Source organism: Podarcis pityusensis, assembly GCF_964106645.2.
Source record: "Podarcis pityusensis genome assembly, chromosome: 7".
Taxonomy (NCBI): domain Eukaryota; kingdom Metazoa; phylum Chordata; class Lepidosauria; order Squamata; family Lacertidae; genus Podarcis; species Podarcis pityusensis.
Window position 1 is genome coordinate 15,708,461 of NC_138031.1, and position 12,496 is coordinate 15,720,956.

General features: G+C 43.5%; 1 protein-coding gene across 4 annotated transcripts in view; it reads right to left on the bottom strand.

Moving 5' to 3' along the window:
• COL14A1 (collagen type XIV alpha 1 chain) overlaps positions 1–12,496 on the bottom strand; it is a 131,034-nt gene that overhangs the window by 57,327 nt on the left and 61,211 nt on the right. For 3 of the 4 annotated variants that reach the window (XM_081012464.1, XM_081012467.1, XM_081012466.1), the window contains 6 exons: positions 10,689–10,828; positions 9,438–9,564; positions 8,652–8,791; positions 7,033–7,165; positions 5,921–5,992; positions 5,164–5,315 (listed from right to left, as the gene is read on the bottom strand). In XM_081012464.1, the coding sequence (XP_080868590.1) occupies positions 5,164–5,315; positions 5,921–5,992; positions 7,033–7,165; positions 8,652–8,791; positions 9,438–9,564; positions 10,689–10,828 (764 nt within the window). The remainder of the gene's footprint in view (positions 1–5,163; positions 5,316–5,920; positions 5,993–7,032; positions 7,166–8,651; positions 8,792–9,437; positions 9,565–10,688; positions 10,829–12,496) is intronic. The other variant, XM_081012465.1, reaches the window with a different exon arrangement.

The window sequence follows — 12,496 nt, forward strand, 5'->3', positions numbered from 1 at the left end:
CTGTTGTTTAGTTTACTTTTATTTATTTATTTATTTATTTATTTATTTATTTAACTTCTATACCGCCCTATATCTGAAGGTCTCAGGGCAGTTCACATAAAATATCGAATACATAAAATCAAAACAAAAACAACAACCCAATAACGCCCCCCCCAAAAGGAGCCAGCATTTTTAAAAGGGTATAGGGATGTAGATGAAGTCAGGCCAAGGCCTGGTTAAAAAGGAATGTTTTTGCCTGGCGCCTAAAGGTGTATAATGAAGGTGCCAGGTGAACTTCCCTGGGGAGAGCATTCCACAGATGGGGAGCCACTACAGAGAAGGCCCATTTTCGTGTTGCCACCCTCCACACCTCTTGAGGAGGAGGCACACGAAGGAGGGCCTCAGAAGATGTTCTCAGGGTCTGGGTAGGTTCACCTCAGGGTCCAGGTAGATTTACTCACTAGTTTGAGTGAGGAGGGATAATATCAAAACAATATCTCCTCTCTTACGTTCCTTAACATCCCACACTTCCAACTCTACAAGTTTACGATTCTATGATTCTAGACCTCCTAGAAAGAAAGCTATGGGGCTAAACGGGCAGACAACTTATAAACGTTTTATGTGATATATTAACAGTGGTGTGGCTACCTTATCTATATTTCCTGAAAGGACAAATGCTATTTGTCCTTTAATTAGACAGCAGCAACAGCAACTCTGTGTTTGTATGTGTGTGTGTTGGTGTGTGATCTCCATAACCAGGATGTGAAGGTCATGGCTGACTTCTTATGGTAAGCACAACATTATCAACAGTGGTATTCTCTCTGCTTTTGTGTTATCCCACATTCCCCATGGCAGCCAATTTGTGACTGGCACCCCCATAACTCCCTCAAAACTTGAAATGCGCCCAATAGTCCATAAAGGTTGTCAGTTGTTGGCTCTGTGAATATGCTGGAAGGGCAGAATCAAAGGGAAAAATAGAAGAGTTGAAAATAGGGCTCTGTGGAGATGGAGAGAATGTCCACAGATTAAAAAAGATGAATGGGGGAAGGGGAGACAAGAAGACGAGAGACAAGGTAAAGGAGTCTTGGAGTATTGCTCCAAACAACCTTTATGTTGTGATCAAAGCAGGCAGTTTCAGTTGGGGTTGTTCAAAACCATAGTTTTCAAACTGTCCCAGGAGAAAATAAGGGTTCCTTGGAAACTTATCAAGGGTACATAGATGGAAGAATAATTAATGACATATAAGCATCCCTGAAATACAGCTTGCTCATCATTTACATGTACAGTGATACCTTAAGTTACAAACGCCTCAGGTTACCAACGCTTCACGTTACAAACTCTGCTAACCTGGAAGAGTTACCTCGAGTTGAGAACTTTGTCTCAGGATGAGAATGGAAATCGTGTGTCGGTGGCGCAGCAGTAGCAAAAGGCCGCATTAGCAAAAGCACGCCTCTAGTTAAGAACAGTTGCAGGTTAAGAACGGACCTCCGGAACGAATTAAGTTCATAACTAAAGGTACCACTGTAATGGGCAGACAAAGGGGGGTGCTTCAATGCATTTTGGGGGCCTAGTCTCTGTTTCATGCAGGGGTGACAGTGAGGCTGAACAGGCACTGCCAGCATCCTGTGTCAACAGAATGTGCACTTGTCTAGAGCATGGCCCAGAATCCTTTGCAACATGCAAGAGATTCCATGGCAGACGCTCACTGGGTTTATTGGCCTTCAAGACAATATGGAATTGTTTGCTGAAGGTTAAGAAGGTTAAAAGGGGAGTTAAGAAAACCAACCGGCTGCTTTAAAAGGTTGCAAGAGCGCTAAGCGATATCATGTGCTACCGTCAAAGGGAAGAAAACAAAGCTCCAGCCTTCGTGACTTTATGGAACTGATTTTCGGTTCACGTCGTTCATGAAAAGGCTTGGCAATGTGCAGCGTAACCACAGCAAAAGCCACAGAGGCTTGGCGCAACTGGCCACATCACACATCTGGAGAGCAGCAGCAGCACATTCTAGAACCAAACGCATTGGTCTGAAGCCACACGTGACAGGAACAAATAGAAATTTCAGCTTTACAAAAATGGCAACTGTTGTCATCCATGAACAACGCATTTCTGCTGTTTAAAAAAGCTGGACAGAAGATTCTCTACTGCAGATGGGGCAACCTTTGGACCTCCAGATCTTGTTGAACTCTGATCTCCCATCAGCCCATCAAGAACAGCCAATGGTCAGGCATGGTGGGAATTGTAATCCAAGAACAACTGGTAGGCTACCGGTTCCTCAACCCCACTCCACAGCCAGCTCACAGGGATGCTAAATCAAGCCCAGGACTGTACCACTTCAGACTGCAGCTGGGATCTCACATGATTAAATGCTGCTAATTATACAATATACCATTGTTTACACACTTCTCAAAAAAAGATTTTGGAAGTTTGCACACTTTTTTACAGCCCGGGGAGAAGCACACATTGCTTTGACAGACTGCTTTTTATTATTATTGTTAAAAAAACCGCTTTCTACCAAAGCCTCATAAAACCCAAAAGAAACTGAAACGAAATGGGAGAGATCATCAATTAACACCCCTGCCTTTTGACGTTTTTATTAACAAGAGCTTCCTACAAATAGAGATCTGATTAAGACGGCAGACTGCAAGAAGAAACATGAAGCACTATTCAATGCAGCGAATAATCCTTTACAGTGGTACATCAGGTTAAGTACTTAATTTGTTCCGGAGGTCCGTTCTTAACCTGAAACTGTTCTTAACCTGAAGCACCACTTTAGCTAATGGGGCCTCCCACTGCCGCCGATTTCTGTTCTCATCCTGAAGCAAAGTTCTTAACCCGAGCTACTATTTATGGGTTAGGGGAGTCTGTAACCTGAAGCGTATGTAACCTGAAGCGTCTGTAACCCGAGGTACTAGTGTATATCTGCAAATGTCTGACAAGAACCTCATCAGAGCACAACAGGTTAGCAAACAAAGCAGAGAGATCAAATTGCATGGTGGGTCAAGGTGGGAGAGGAAAAACCTCACATTTCACGGTTGGAATTGTGGAATTGTAGAGTTGGAATGGACCATGAAGGTCCTTTAGTCCAACCCCCTGCAATATAGGAATCTTTTGCCCGACGTGGGGCTCCAACCAAAGACCCTGAGATTAAGAATCTAATTACCAACTGAGCTGTACTCACACAACAGAATAATAATAATAATAATAATAATAATAATAATAATAATAATTTATTATTTATATCCCGCCCATTTGGCTGGGTTTCCCCAGCCACTCCGGGTGGCTCCCAACAAAACACTAAAATACAATAACCTATTAAACATTAAAAGCTTCCCTAAACAGGGCTGCCTTCAGATGTCTTCTAAAAGTCTGGTAGTTGTTTTTCTCTTTGACATCTGGAGGGAGGGCGTTCCACAGGGCGGGTGCCACTACCGAGAAGGCCCTCTGCCTGGTTCCCTGTAACATGGCATCTTGCAGCGAGAGAACCGCCAGAAGGCCCTCGGCACTGGACCTCAGAATAAATCATTTGCTCTGTTTTTACAAAAGGAGAAGCATTTTTAGTTGTTCCCGGGGAGACAAAAAGATATCATAAGCCTTACAGGTAGGTAATGTAAGGAATTCCAGAGATCTCTGTTGCGATCCTCTAGGCCTGGAACTCACTCCCTGATCCTGTACTTGTTCTCTTCACTCAAATCCCTTCTTAAAAACCCACCTTTCCATGAGAACTTTGGCTTCACCCATTAATCAATATCCCAATTGCAACAGACCCCCTTCTGCAATCTGCATTTAAAGCAGAATCATACCACTTGGAACAGTCATGGCAACCTCCGAAAGAATCCTGGGAACTGGAATTTCTTAAGGGTGGTGAGAGTTGTTAAGACACCTTGGAGTTCCCTGGGAAGAGGGATCTGTTGCTAAACCACTCTGAAAATGTAAGTCTGTGGAGGGGAGTAGAGAGTAGCTCTCAGCACCTTTAACAAACTACAGTTCCCAAGATTCTTTGGGGGAATCCATGACCATTTAATGTGGCATTTGAGGAGGGACGCGGGTGGCGCTGTGGTCTAAACCACTGAGCCTAGGGCTTGCCGATCAGAAGGTCGGCAGTTCAAATCCCCATGACGGGGTGAGCTCCTGTTGCTCGGTCCCTGCTCCTGCCAACCTAGCAGTTGGAAAGCATGTCAAAGCGCAAGTAGATAAATAGGTACCACTCCAGCGGTAAGGTAAACGACGTTTCCGTGCGCTGCTCTGGTTTCGCCAGAAGCAGCTTAGTCATGCTGGCCACAGGACCCGGAAAAACTGTCTGCGGACAAACGTCGGCTCTCTCAGCCAGTAAAGCGAGATGAGCGCCGCAACCCCAGAGTCGTTCGCGACTGGACTTAACTGTCAGGGATCCTTTACCTTTACCTTTTATACTGCTTTGAGTTCATAGTGCATGCAAGGCCCAAATTTAACTGTACTTGCTCTCCTTTGTCCCTTGCTATCCTGCCAATTTTTCACTGTTGAAACTGCAAAATACTACATGCGCTGATGACATCGTAAGCATGCAAGTACAGTGGTACCTCGGGTTAAGTACTTAATTCGTTCCAGAGGTCCGTTCTTAACCAGAAACTGTTCTTAACCTGAAGCACCACTTTAGCTAATGGGGCCTCCTGCTGCCGCCGCGCCGCCAGAGCACGATTTCTGTTCTTAAATCAAATATCTTTAATACGGTCAATGACCAGGAAGCAATTCATAAAATATGACATTAAGAGTAGTATTGTGCTACAAGTAACAGTAAAAATATAGCCAATTCGCAGAATTGGTGCTTATATTTATGACCAGGTTTCGAGTTTTGAGTTTTTAAAATTCAATTCAGGAGTCGCTACTGTTTATTATCGTTCCTTCGATGTTTACAGTTTGAACTCCTTTGTAGACATCATTGCTCGTCTTATTCTTGTTGCAAGATTTCTGTTCTTATCCTGAAGCAAAGTTCTTAACCTGAAGCACTATTTCTGGGTTAGCGGAGTCTGTAACCTAAAGCGTATGTAACCCAAGGTACCACTGTATGTATAAACTCACAAGCATAATTATGTGTGAGGTATATCTCAGGGCGTCTGCTAGCATTTAGCCATTGTAGGATAAGTCATTTGCCTCCTTGTTATGAAAACTAAGACTCCAAGCTGAGCCATACAGAAAATTCATACCAACCGTTCTTACCGCTTCCTCACCCCGATCCCCATCAGCGGTGAGGTATGTCACCCTGAACTGACGAACATTGTAGTCCGAAATGTCCCATTTGACTCTCAAGCTTGAGGTAGTTTCGTCGTCTATGACAAGATTTCTTATTCCTGTTCGAAAGACTGAAATGATATCAAACATGCGTTTGTTTTCAAAATCTTTTTTAAAAACTGAATTTTATTAATATCACAGAGAGTTGCGGGCCACACAATACCATAGTTGTCTAGCTCATGAAGATACAACAGTAAAATACAATAATTAAGAAACATTATAAAACCATTGCAGTGCAAACATTTCCATATAACCGGTAGGGTACAGATTCAGGTTTTAAGATCACAGGTTCTAAAAATCTAAGTGGATAATGAGGTAACCCCTGGGACCAAAAAAATCTATAAAGAATGGACCAGGTGAGCCTCTCTGAGGAGTTTTTTCCATAACTGGGGTGCCACCACCAATAAGACTTTCTCCCTAAGAGCCATCAGCCACACTTCACTTGCAGGGCCTATGAAAAGAATTTTAAGTTAGAGGCGGGGATGTGTGAGGAAAATTCACATTCTGAAAATCTGTTTGAGACATATTGGCATGCTTTGCTTTCCTTTCCTTTTCATTTCTTTCTTTTTTACTTTTGCCAAAAAAACAAACAGGCCCAATAAAATTGAGGACAAAAATTGGCTGTACAAATATTTACGGTATTTTTCATCTTATAAATAAAAAAAGTAATTTGTACCTGCTGTTGTAGGCCGGAAAGTTGTGGTACTAGTTGTGGTTATGGTGGTCATTTCAGTAGTTGTTACTTCAACTGGGGGGGAACACACAATATGGAACCTTTCATGTGAAACATCATTTTAGCAATCACATCTTCAAGCCAGTCACATACATTTATCTACTGGCTGTGGAAATATAGGAACATTTTAGTAAATTCAACAGTCTCGCAGGCACTTATACATTAATACTACACTTTTAAACATGTAAACCCTTTTCCTTTTCTTTTTTTTAAGAAAAGCAGTGTCAGGAGAGGGAAATTTGAAAAAGAGAAGCACTGAGGAGGAGGAGGAGTGTTTAACCTTTGCCCTGTCTGCGGTTTCTCTATTCCAAATTCTACCACCCACAACACTTTTTCTCCTGTAGCAAATACACATTATTAATCCAGCAGAAGTGGGGTAGATTTGGGTAAAGCTGCAGACTGGAAGAAATTAAGCAACACACACATCCACAGTTTCTCCACTTCAAACTTCCCGCTTCTTAAACCTGTGACAGGGCTTACTTCCACACATCCCAGATATTTTGGAAGAGAGGATGGGTGAAATTATTAATAGAGTGATAATGCCGTTATTTAACATGAGACAATGCTTGATACTTCTCCTGGCATACCAGAGGTCAATTTTGAATGCCCAAACTTATCTTGGAATGCATAGGAACATAGGAAGCTGCCTTTATATTGAGTCAGACCATTGATCCCTATTGCTCTGTACTGTCTAAACTGACTGGCAGCCCCTCTCCAGGTTTTCAGGCAGAAGCCCCTCCCAACCTTGCCTGGAGATGCTGGGGATTGAACCCAGGACCTTCTGAGTGTAAATCAGATGCTCTACCACTGAGCTACGGAAGTTTCCTAAGTGGAGAAAGAGGGAATTGCCCTTGAGAAGGCTCCAAGTGACTGCAAAGAGTTCTCTTCACCCACCCACCACCCCGTTTATCAGGGAATTGTGGAATTGTGTTTTTGCAGCTCACAGGGCAGCGTTCCCAGACAGACATCTCCCTTTCTAGAAATTCAGCCCCTGGGGAGTAAGTGGGAGAGGAGGGGAAGAGAAGAGAAGGTTGCAATGTTTTTTCCTGTCGTACGTGTGGTCCCAAGGACAGCAATGACGTCGCTTTCGCTTTCGTCGTCAAAGATGGCCACCAAGGACACCTCATACTCTGTACTTGGCAGTAGGCCTTCGATCTCGTATGTGTCCACCTCTCCGCTGAGGACGATCTGAAGGAGACAGAATAGCAGATAGAAAGGCATACAATGATATCTCGGGTTAAGAACTTAATTCGTTCTGGAGGTCCGTACTTAAGCTGAAACTGTTCTTAACCTGAGGTACCACTTTAGCTAATGGGGCCTCCCACTGCCGCCATGCAATTTCTGTTCTCATCCTGAAGTAAAGTTCTTAACCAGAGGTACTATTTCTGGATTAGTGGAGTCTGTAACCTGAAGCGTCTGTAACCCAAAGCGTCTATAACCCGAATTACTACTGTATCATCCATCTCAGCTACTCAGTAGGATTTGCTACTCATACATACAACTCTGGGGCCTGCAATAACATGCTGCAGTGTGGATTGCTCATTTGTCATGCCCGTTTCCAGAATACTCCATTCCATTTCCTCGCCTTCTCCCTCCTCCAGTTTTCCACCCACATCCCCACTCCTAAAAAAGTCTGAATTCCATGGCCACTGAATATGCTCAGTCCTCACCGAGCTCTTTTTGGGTTTGCCCCCTCCTTAGAGTTGCTCTCCCCACCACCACCACCATTGGCTCCCAATACGTTTCCGAACACAATTCAAAGTGCTGGTGTTGACTTTTAAAGCCCTAAATGGCCTCAGCCCTGTATACGTGAAGGAGCCTCTCCACAATCATCATTCAGTCCAGACACTGAGGTCCAGCTCTGAGGACTTTCTGGCGGTTCACTGCGAAAAATGAGGTTACAAGGAACCAGGCAGAGGGCCTTTTCGGTAGTGGCGCCTGCCCTGTGGAACACCCTCCCATCAGATGTCAAGGAAATAAACAACTATCCGACTTTTAGAAGACATCTGAAGGCAGCCCTGTTTAGGGAAGTTTTGAATGTTTGAAGATTTATTCTGTTTTTAATGTTCTGTGGAAACCCGCCCAGAGTGGCTGGGGAAACCCAGTCAGATGGGCGGGGTAGAAAAAATAAATTAACATTAAATATTAATATTAAAGGGGTTTTTTTTTATACTTCTGCAAATCCTGAGTTTCCCCCAAGCCTGCTCATAGTTCTATCTTGTGCATGGATGTTGTTGTTTTGGCCAAAAGAGAAAGGACCAGTACAGTCGTACCTTGGAAGTAAAACAGAATCTGTTCTGGAAGTCTGTTCGACTTCCAGAACATTCAAAAACCAAAACACGGCTTCCGATTGGCCGCAGGAAGCTCCTGCAGCCAATCGGAAGCCGCAGAAGCCACGTCGGACGTCTGGCTTCCAAAACATTCGAAAACCAAAGGACAGCTTCCGATTGGCTGCAGGAAGGTCCTGCAGCCAATCGGAAGCCACAGAAGCCCCACCAGACATTTAGCTTCCAAAAGAATGTTCAAAAACCAGAACAGTCACTTCCGGGTTTCAATTGTCCGGGAGCCAAAACATTCGACAAATAGGGTGTTCGGAAACCAAGGTATGACTGTACTTGGAGCATGAGCTTGCTGTTAATATACAGGATACCATACGAGAGGTAAGAACAGTCACCTCTTCGGCTTCTTCCCCACCCAGTGGAATCCATGCCAGTCGAAGAAGGGCAGCGTCTGAGGATGGCAGCTTCCAGCTGACTGTAAAGCTATCTGTAGATACTTCGTTTATTTCCAGATACTGGGGAGATGGAACTTTTTCTGCAAGATAGTATCGCATCGGAAAGAAAACCTGTTATAAGGATCACTGAGATGATTGAAGAGAAGCACTATGAAAGCTCTCCATGGCACCCTATAAACACGATAGAATTAATTGGGCTGCATTTGTTCCATTTCCAAAAACTAGAGCAACCAAGGCGAGGAGGACAGAATCCCATGGAGTGATTTTCAGTTCAGTTCTTTGGCACAGGGGATTGCTTAGCCTGAAGAGGTTCAAATTTGACTGAATTGTGTGTTTTTTGTGGTTCAGAACACCCCAATGCAACTGAATGCTGGAAAGAAACTTTTCTTAAAGGAATTCTGAGGGGTTTACTTCATCTACATAATTTATTCAGCAAACTGGCAAAACCCAACTTGCCTCCAGCTATCCAATATTTAAATGCCTCCCTTTCTTTCTGTAGCCACCATTAGAAGATATCGGACAAAAATGCCTATTTGCATTTCTTTTAATTTCGAGTTTCTAAACTGTCGAGTGAATGAAAAGTCGAGGGGTTATTACGTTCCTTTTTCCGTAAAAAAAATAAAATAATCGCAGTGCGAGACTGTTGCAATTACTTTTCTTTCCGGAAAAGCAAAGGAATATTACGGTTGTGCTTGGATAGCTTTCAGAAATGCAGCCAAGACTTACTGGTGGTGAAGCTGCCAGTGAGTGCCTCAGACTGCCCTTCGTCATAGAGGGAGAAAATAGCAACAGTATATTCGGTGAGGGATGTCAAGCTCTGCAGAGTGTGTGTTGAAACACGGCCAACCTCTTCCTGCAAAATAAAAGGAGCCCCGTCAATCAGAAACCATGTGGAGAGTCTCAAGGCAAAACTCAGCTGGCTTGCACCGTCTACATCAGGATGCAAAAGGCAGGCTTGTATTGAGATGTGTGAGTTTCCTAACAGCTGAAGAAAGCCTTCTGGGCACCAGAATGTACCCTTCAGTGGTTTGGCAAAAGCCTCGTCTTACAGCAAGAAACGAATTGCTTCCTCTCCCCTCCTTCAGCTACAGGGGAGAGACGAGGGAGAAAAAGGGGGTGCTATACCCCTCTCCTGTTTACTGTCATAAAATACCAGATCCTGCTGCTGAAATGGACCACCAGGGCTTGGAAGGAAGGGAGAGCACCTGTACGACATGTTCTTCTAAAAGAAACAAACCGCAAAATGGCGCTTCTGTTTCAAGAGTCGTGCAGTTGCTCCTTAGCTGCCTTTGGAAAGGTTCGCCCTACCTTCCACTCACAGGGCTGGTGGCGAGGAAGAGGAAAATCTGGCTAACAGAAAATAAAGATGGACTCAGGGAGCAAGGGTGGAATCCAGGTTATGTACGTTTTTCAAAGCCTTGAAACATATTTTTCAAACAAAATGCAAGTGTCTCCCCACTTAGGCAGGGGTTATGTTCCTGGGCCCCATGCATAAATGTAAAATCGCATATTGGGGGGGGGGACCTTCTAAAAAGCTTGTAAACACCATCCCATTGGTCCCTCCAAACCTCCTTTCTCGAACTCGTAACTCTCCACAGTCCTCAAAGTTCAGTGCAAAGGATCATGGGATTGCAGTTAAAAATACTCCTGAGATTGTTAGCTGTTTTCCTGATCTTTCTGAGTCATTTTTGCAGTTTCCCCCCTCTCTTTTCGAGCTTTTTGCTGTTTTAATTGATTTATTTAAATATTTCATGGCGTCTTCTGAGTTTCTAAAAGGTTATCTTGTGAGTGGCATCCCTTGGCATCTCTCTAGGCTTGGAGCTTTCTGTAGGTCTTTGAAGTGTTTCTTTACCCAAAGAGAAGTACTTAATCTAATTACGATATCAGTAACTGGCAGATTGCAAACAGGATATAGGTATTTCATAATACATTTGCTCCTTAAAAAAACACAAAACCCGTTTCTAAAAATTTGCTTACCTCATTGGTTTCTGTTCCATCTGTTTTGACATACATAATCCTATAGCCTTTCACTTTTTTAGAAGCAGGATCCCATGTTACCTTTGCTGAATTGTGTCCCACATTTGAAAACATCAGGTTCTGGGGTGGGCTTAAAGGTACTGCAGAAGGTAGAGGGAAGTTCAAATTACAAACTATTTTTAAAAATAAAAAAAAAAATCTATACCTCTTAAACATGTAGAAAGAAAAAACACATTGAAAAGAAAACATGAACTTCATATGCTTGAATTCAAGCTGAATTAGTCCCAATGACTTCAATGGAAGTCAGCAATCATTCCAACAGCTGGTATGTAATGAGCCCCTGGAAATGTTGTCAAAATGTGCAAGTTGTATGCTTTTTTCTTCCCGTGTAACGAAGTGCATACATGCCATATAACGCATTTTTCCATGTATAAGACTAGGTTTTTTCATTTAAAAAATACGTTTAAAATTGGGGATCATATTATACACGGATACAATCTCCTCCCATTTTCTTAATTTGGAGTCCCCCAAAACAGAGGGCATATTATACACAGGGGCGTGTTATACACGGAAGAATACGGTATGCTATTTTTTTCTGCGTTGAGAGTTATTTACTTGTTTTCATCAGAGGGAATCCAAACATACAAATCCCTCTTTCCCTGGCAGTCTAAAGCAGAACTGTCCAGGTAGAGTTTTTAGTGTGGTTTATGTACACCAACACTTACTCAGTGGCCCTCTCGACCAAAATTATGGCTCTGTGTCTGCCACATCCCTCTTCTCATGGAGAAAAATGCATCTAGAATTCAATAGAGCAAGGAGAGGAAACCAGAAACTCTCCAAACTGTTTGGACTACAGCCCCCATAATCTCTGGCTGCAAACACAGCATACATGTTCCACAGGGCGGGTGCCACTACCGAGAAGGCCCTCTGCCTGGTTCCCTGTAACTTGGCTTTTCGCCATCATACATGACTCCCCCCAAAGAATCCTGGGAACTGTAGCTGGTCCAAGGTACTGGAAGCTGCAATTCTGTAAGGACTAAACCACAGTTCTCAAGATTATTTGGGAGAAGTCATGTGCTTTAAATGGTATGCTGTGTAGGTACCCTTAGACTTCTGGATGAGAGCTGGAGTCCAGCAATATCCTGAGGACCACAGTTTCTCCCATCCTTGCTATAGTGAAGAAAGCAGTTGCAAGTAATTATGAGCAAAAACAACAACAACCCAGTCAGCTGGGAAAGGATGAAGCACTGTATTACCCCTCAGGAAAAAACCACAGTCTCACAAGGCTGTATTATTTACATTTTTTAACTTCTTTTCTTTGCACACATTTGTAACGTTGCATGCAACTCGTTCTCTGATTTCATGACTACATGTTTACTAGCATAAGCTGTTTTGAATGAAAAAGTCTGGATCCTTTCATAACGCAACAGAAAAACGTGCCAGCTGAGAAACTTCTGGCTTTAGACACAATTTTCTAGGAAAATGTTCAGCGCAAGCCACGCGAAAATGAAAACACTGGTTTGGCATGAAATCAAAGAGACGGCACATGAGATATTTCCGCTGGAACTGTGCCTTACATGTAACACACATGTAATGACAAGGTTAAACCACAGAGCCTAGGACTTGCCGATCAGAAGGTCAGCGGTTCAAATACCTGCGACGGGGTGAGCTCCCGTTGCTCGGTCCCTGCTCTTGCCCACCTAGCAGTTCGAAAGCACGTCAAAGTGCAAGTAGATAAATAGGTACCGCTCCGGCGGGAAGGTAAACGGCGTTTCCGTGCGCTGCTCTGGTTCGCCAGAAGCGGCTTA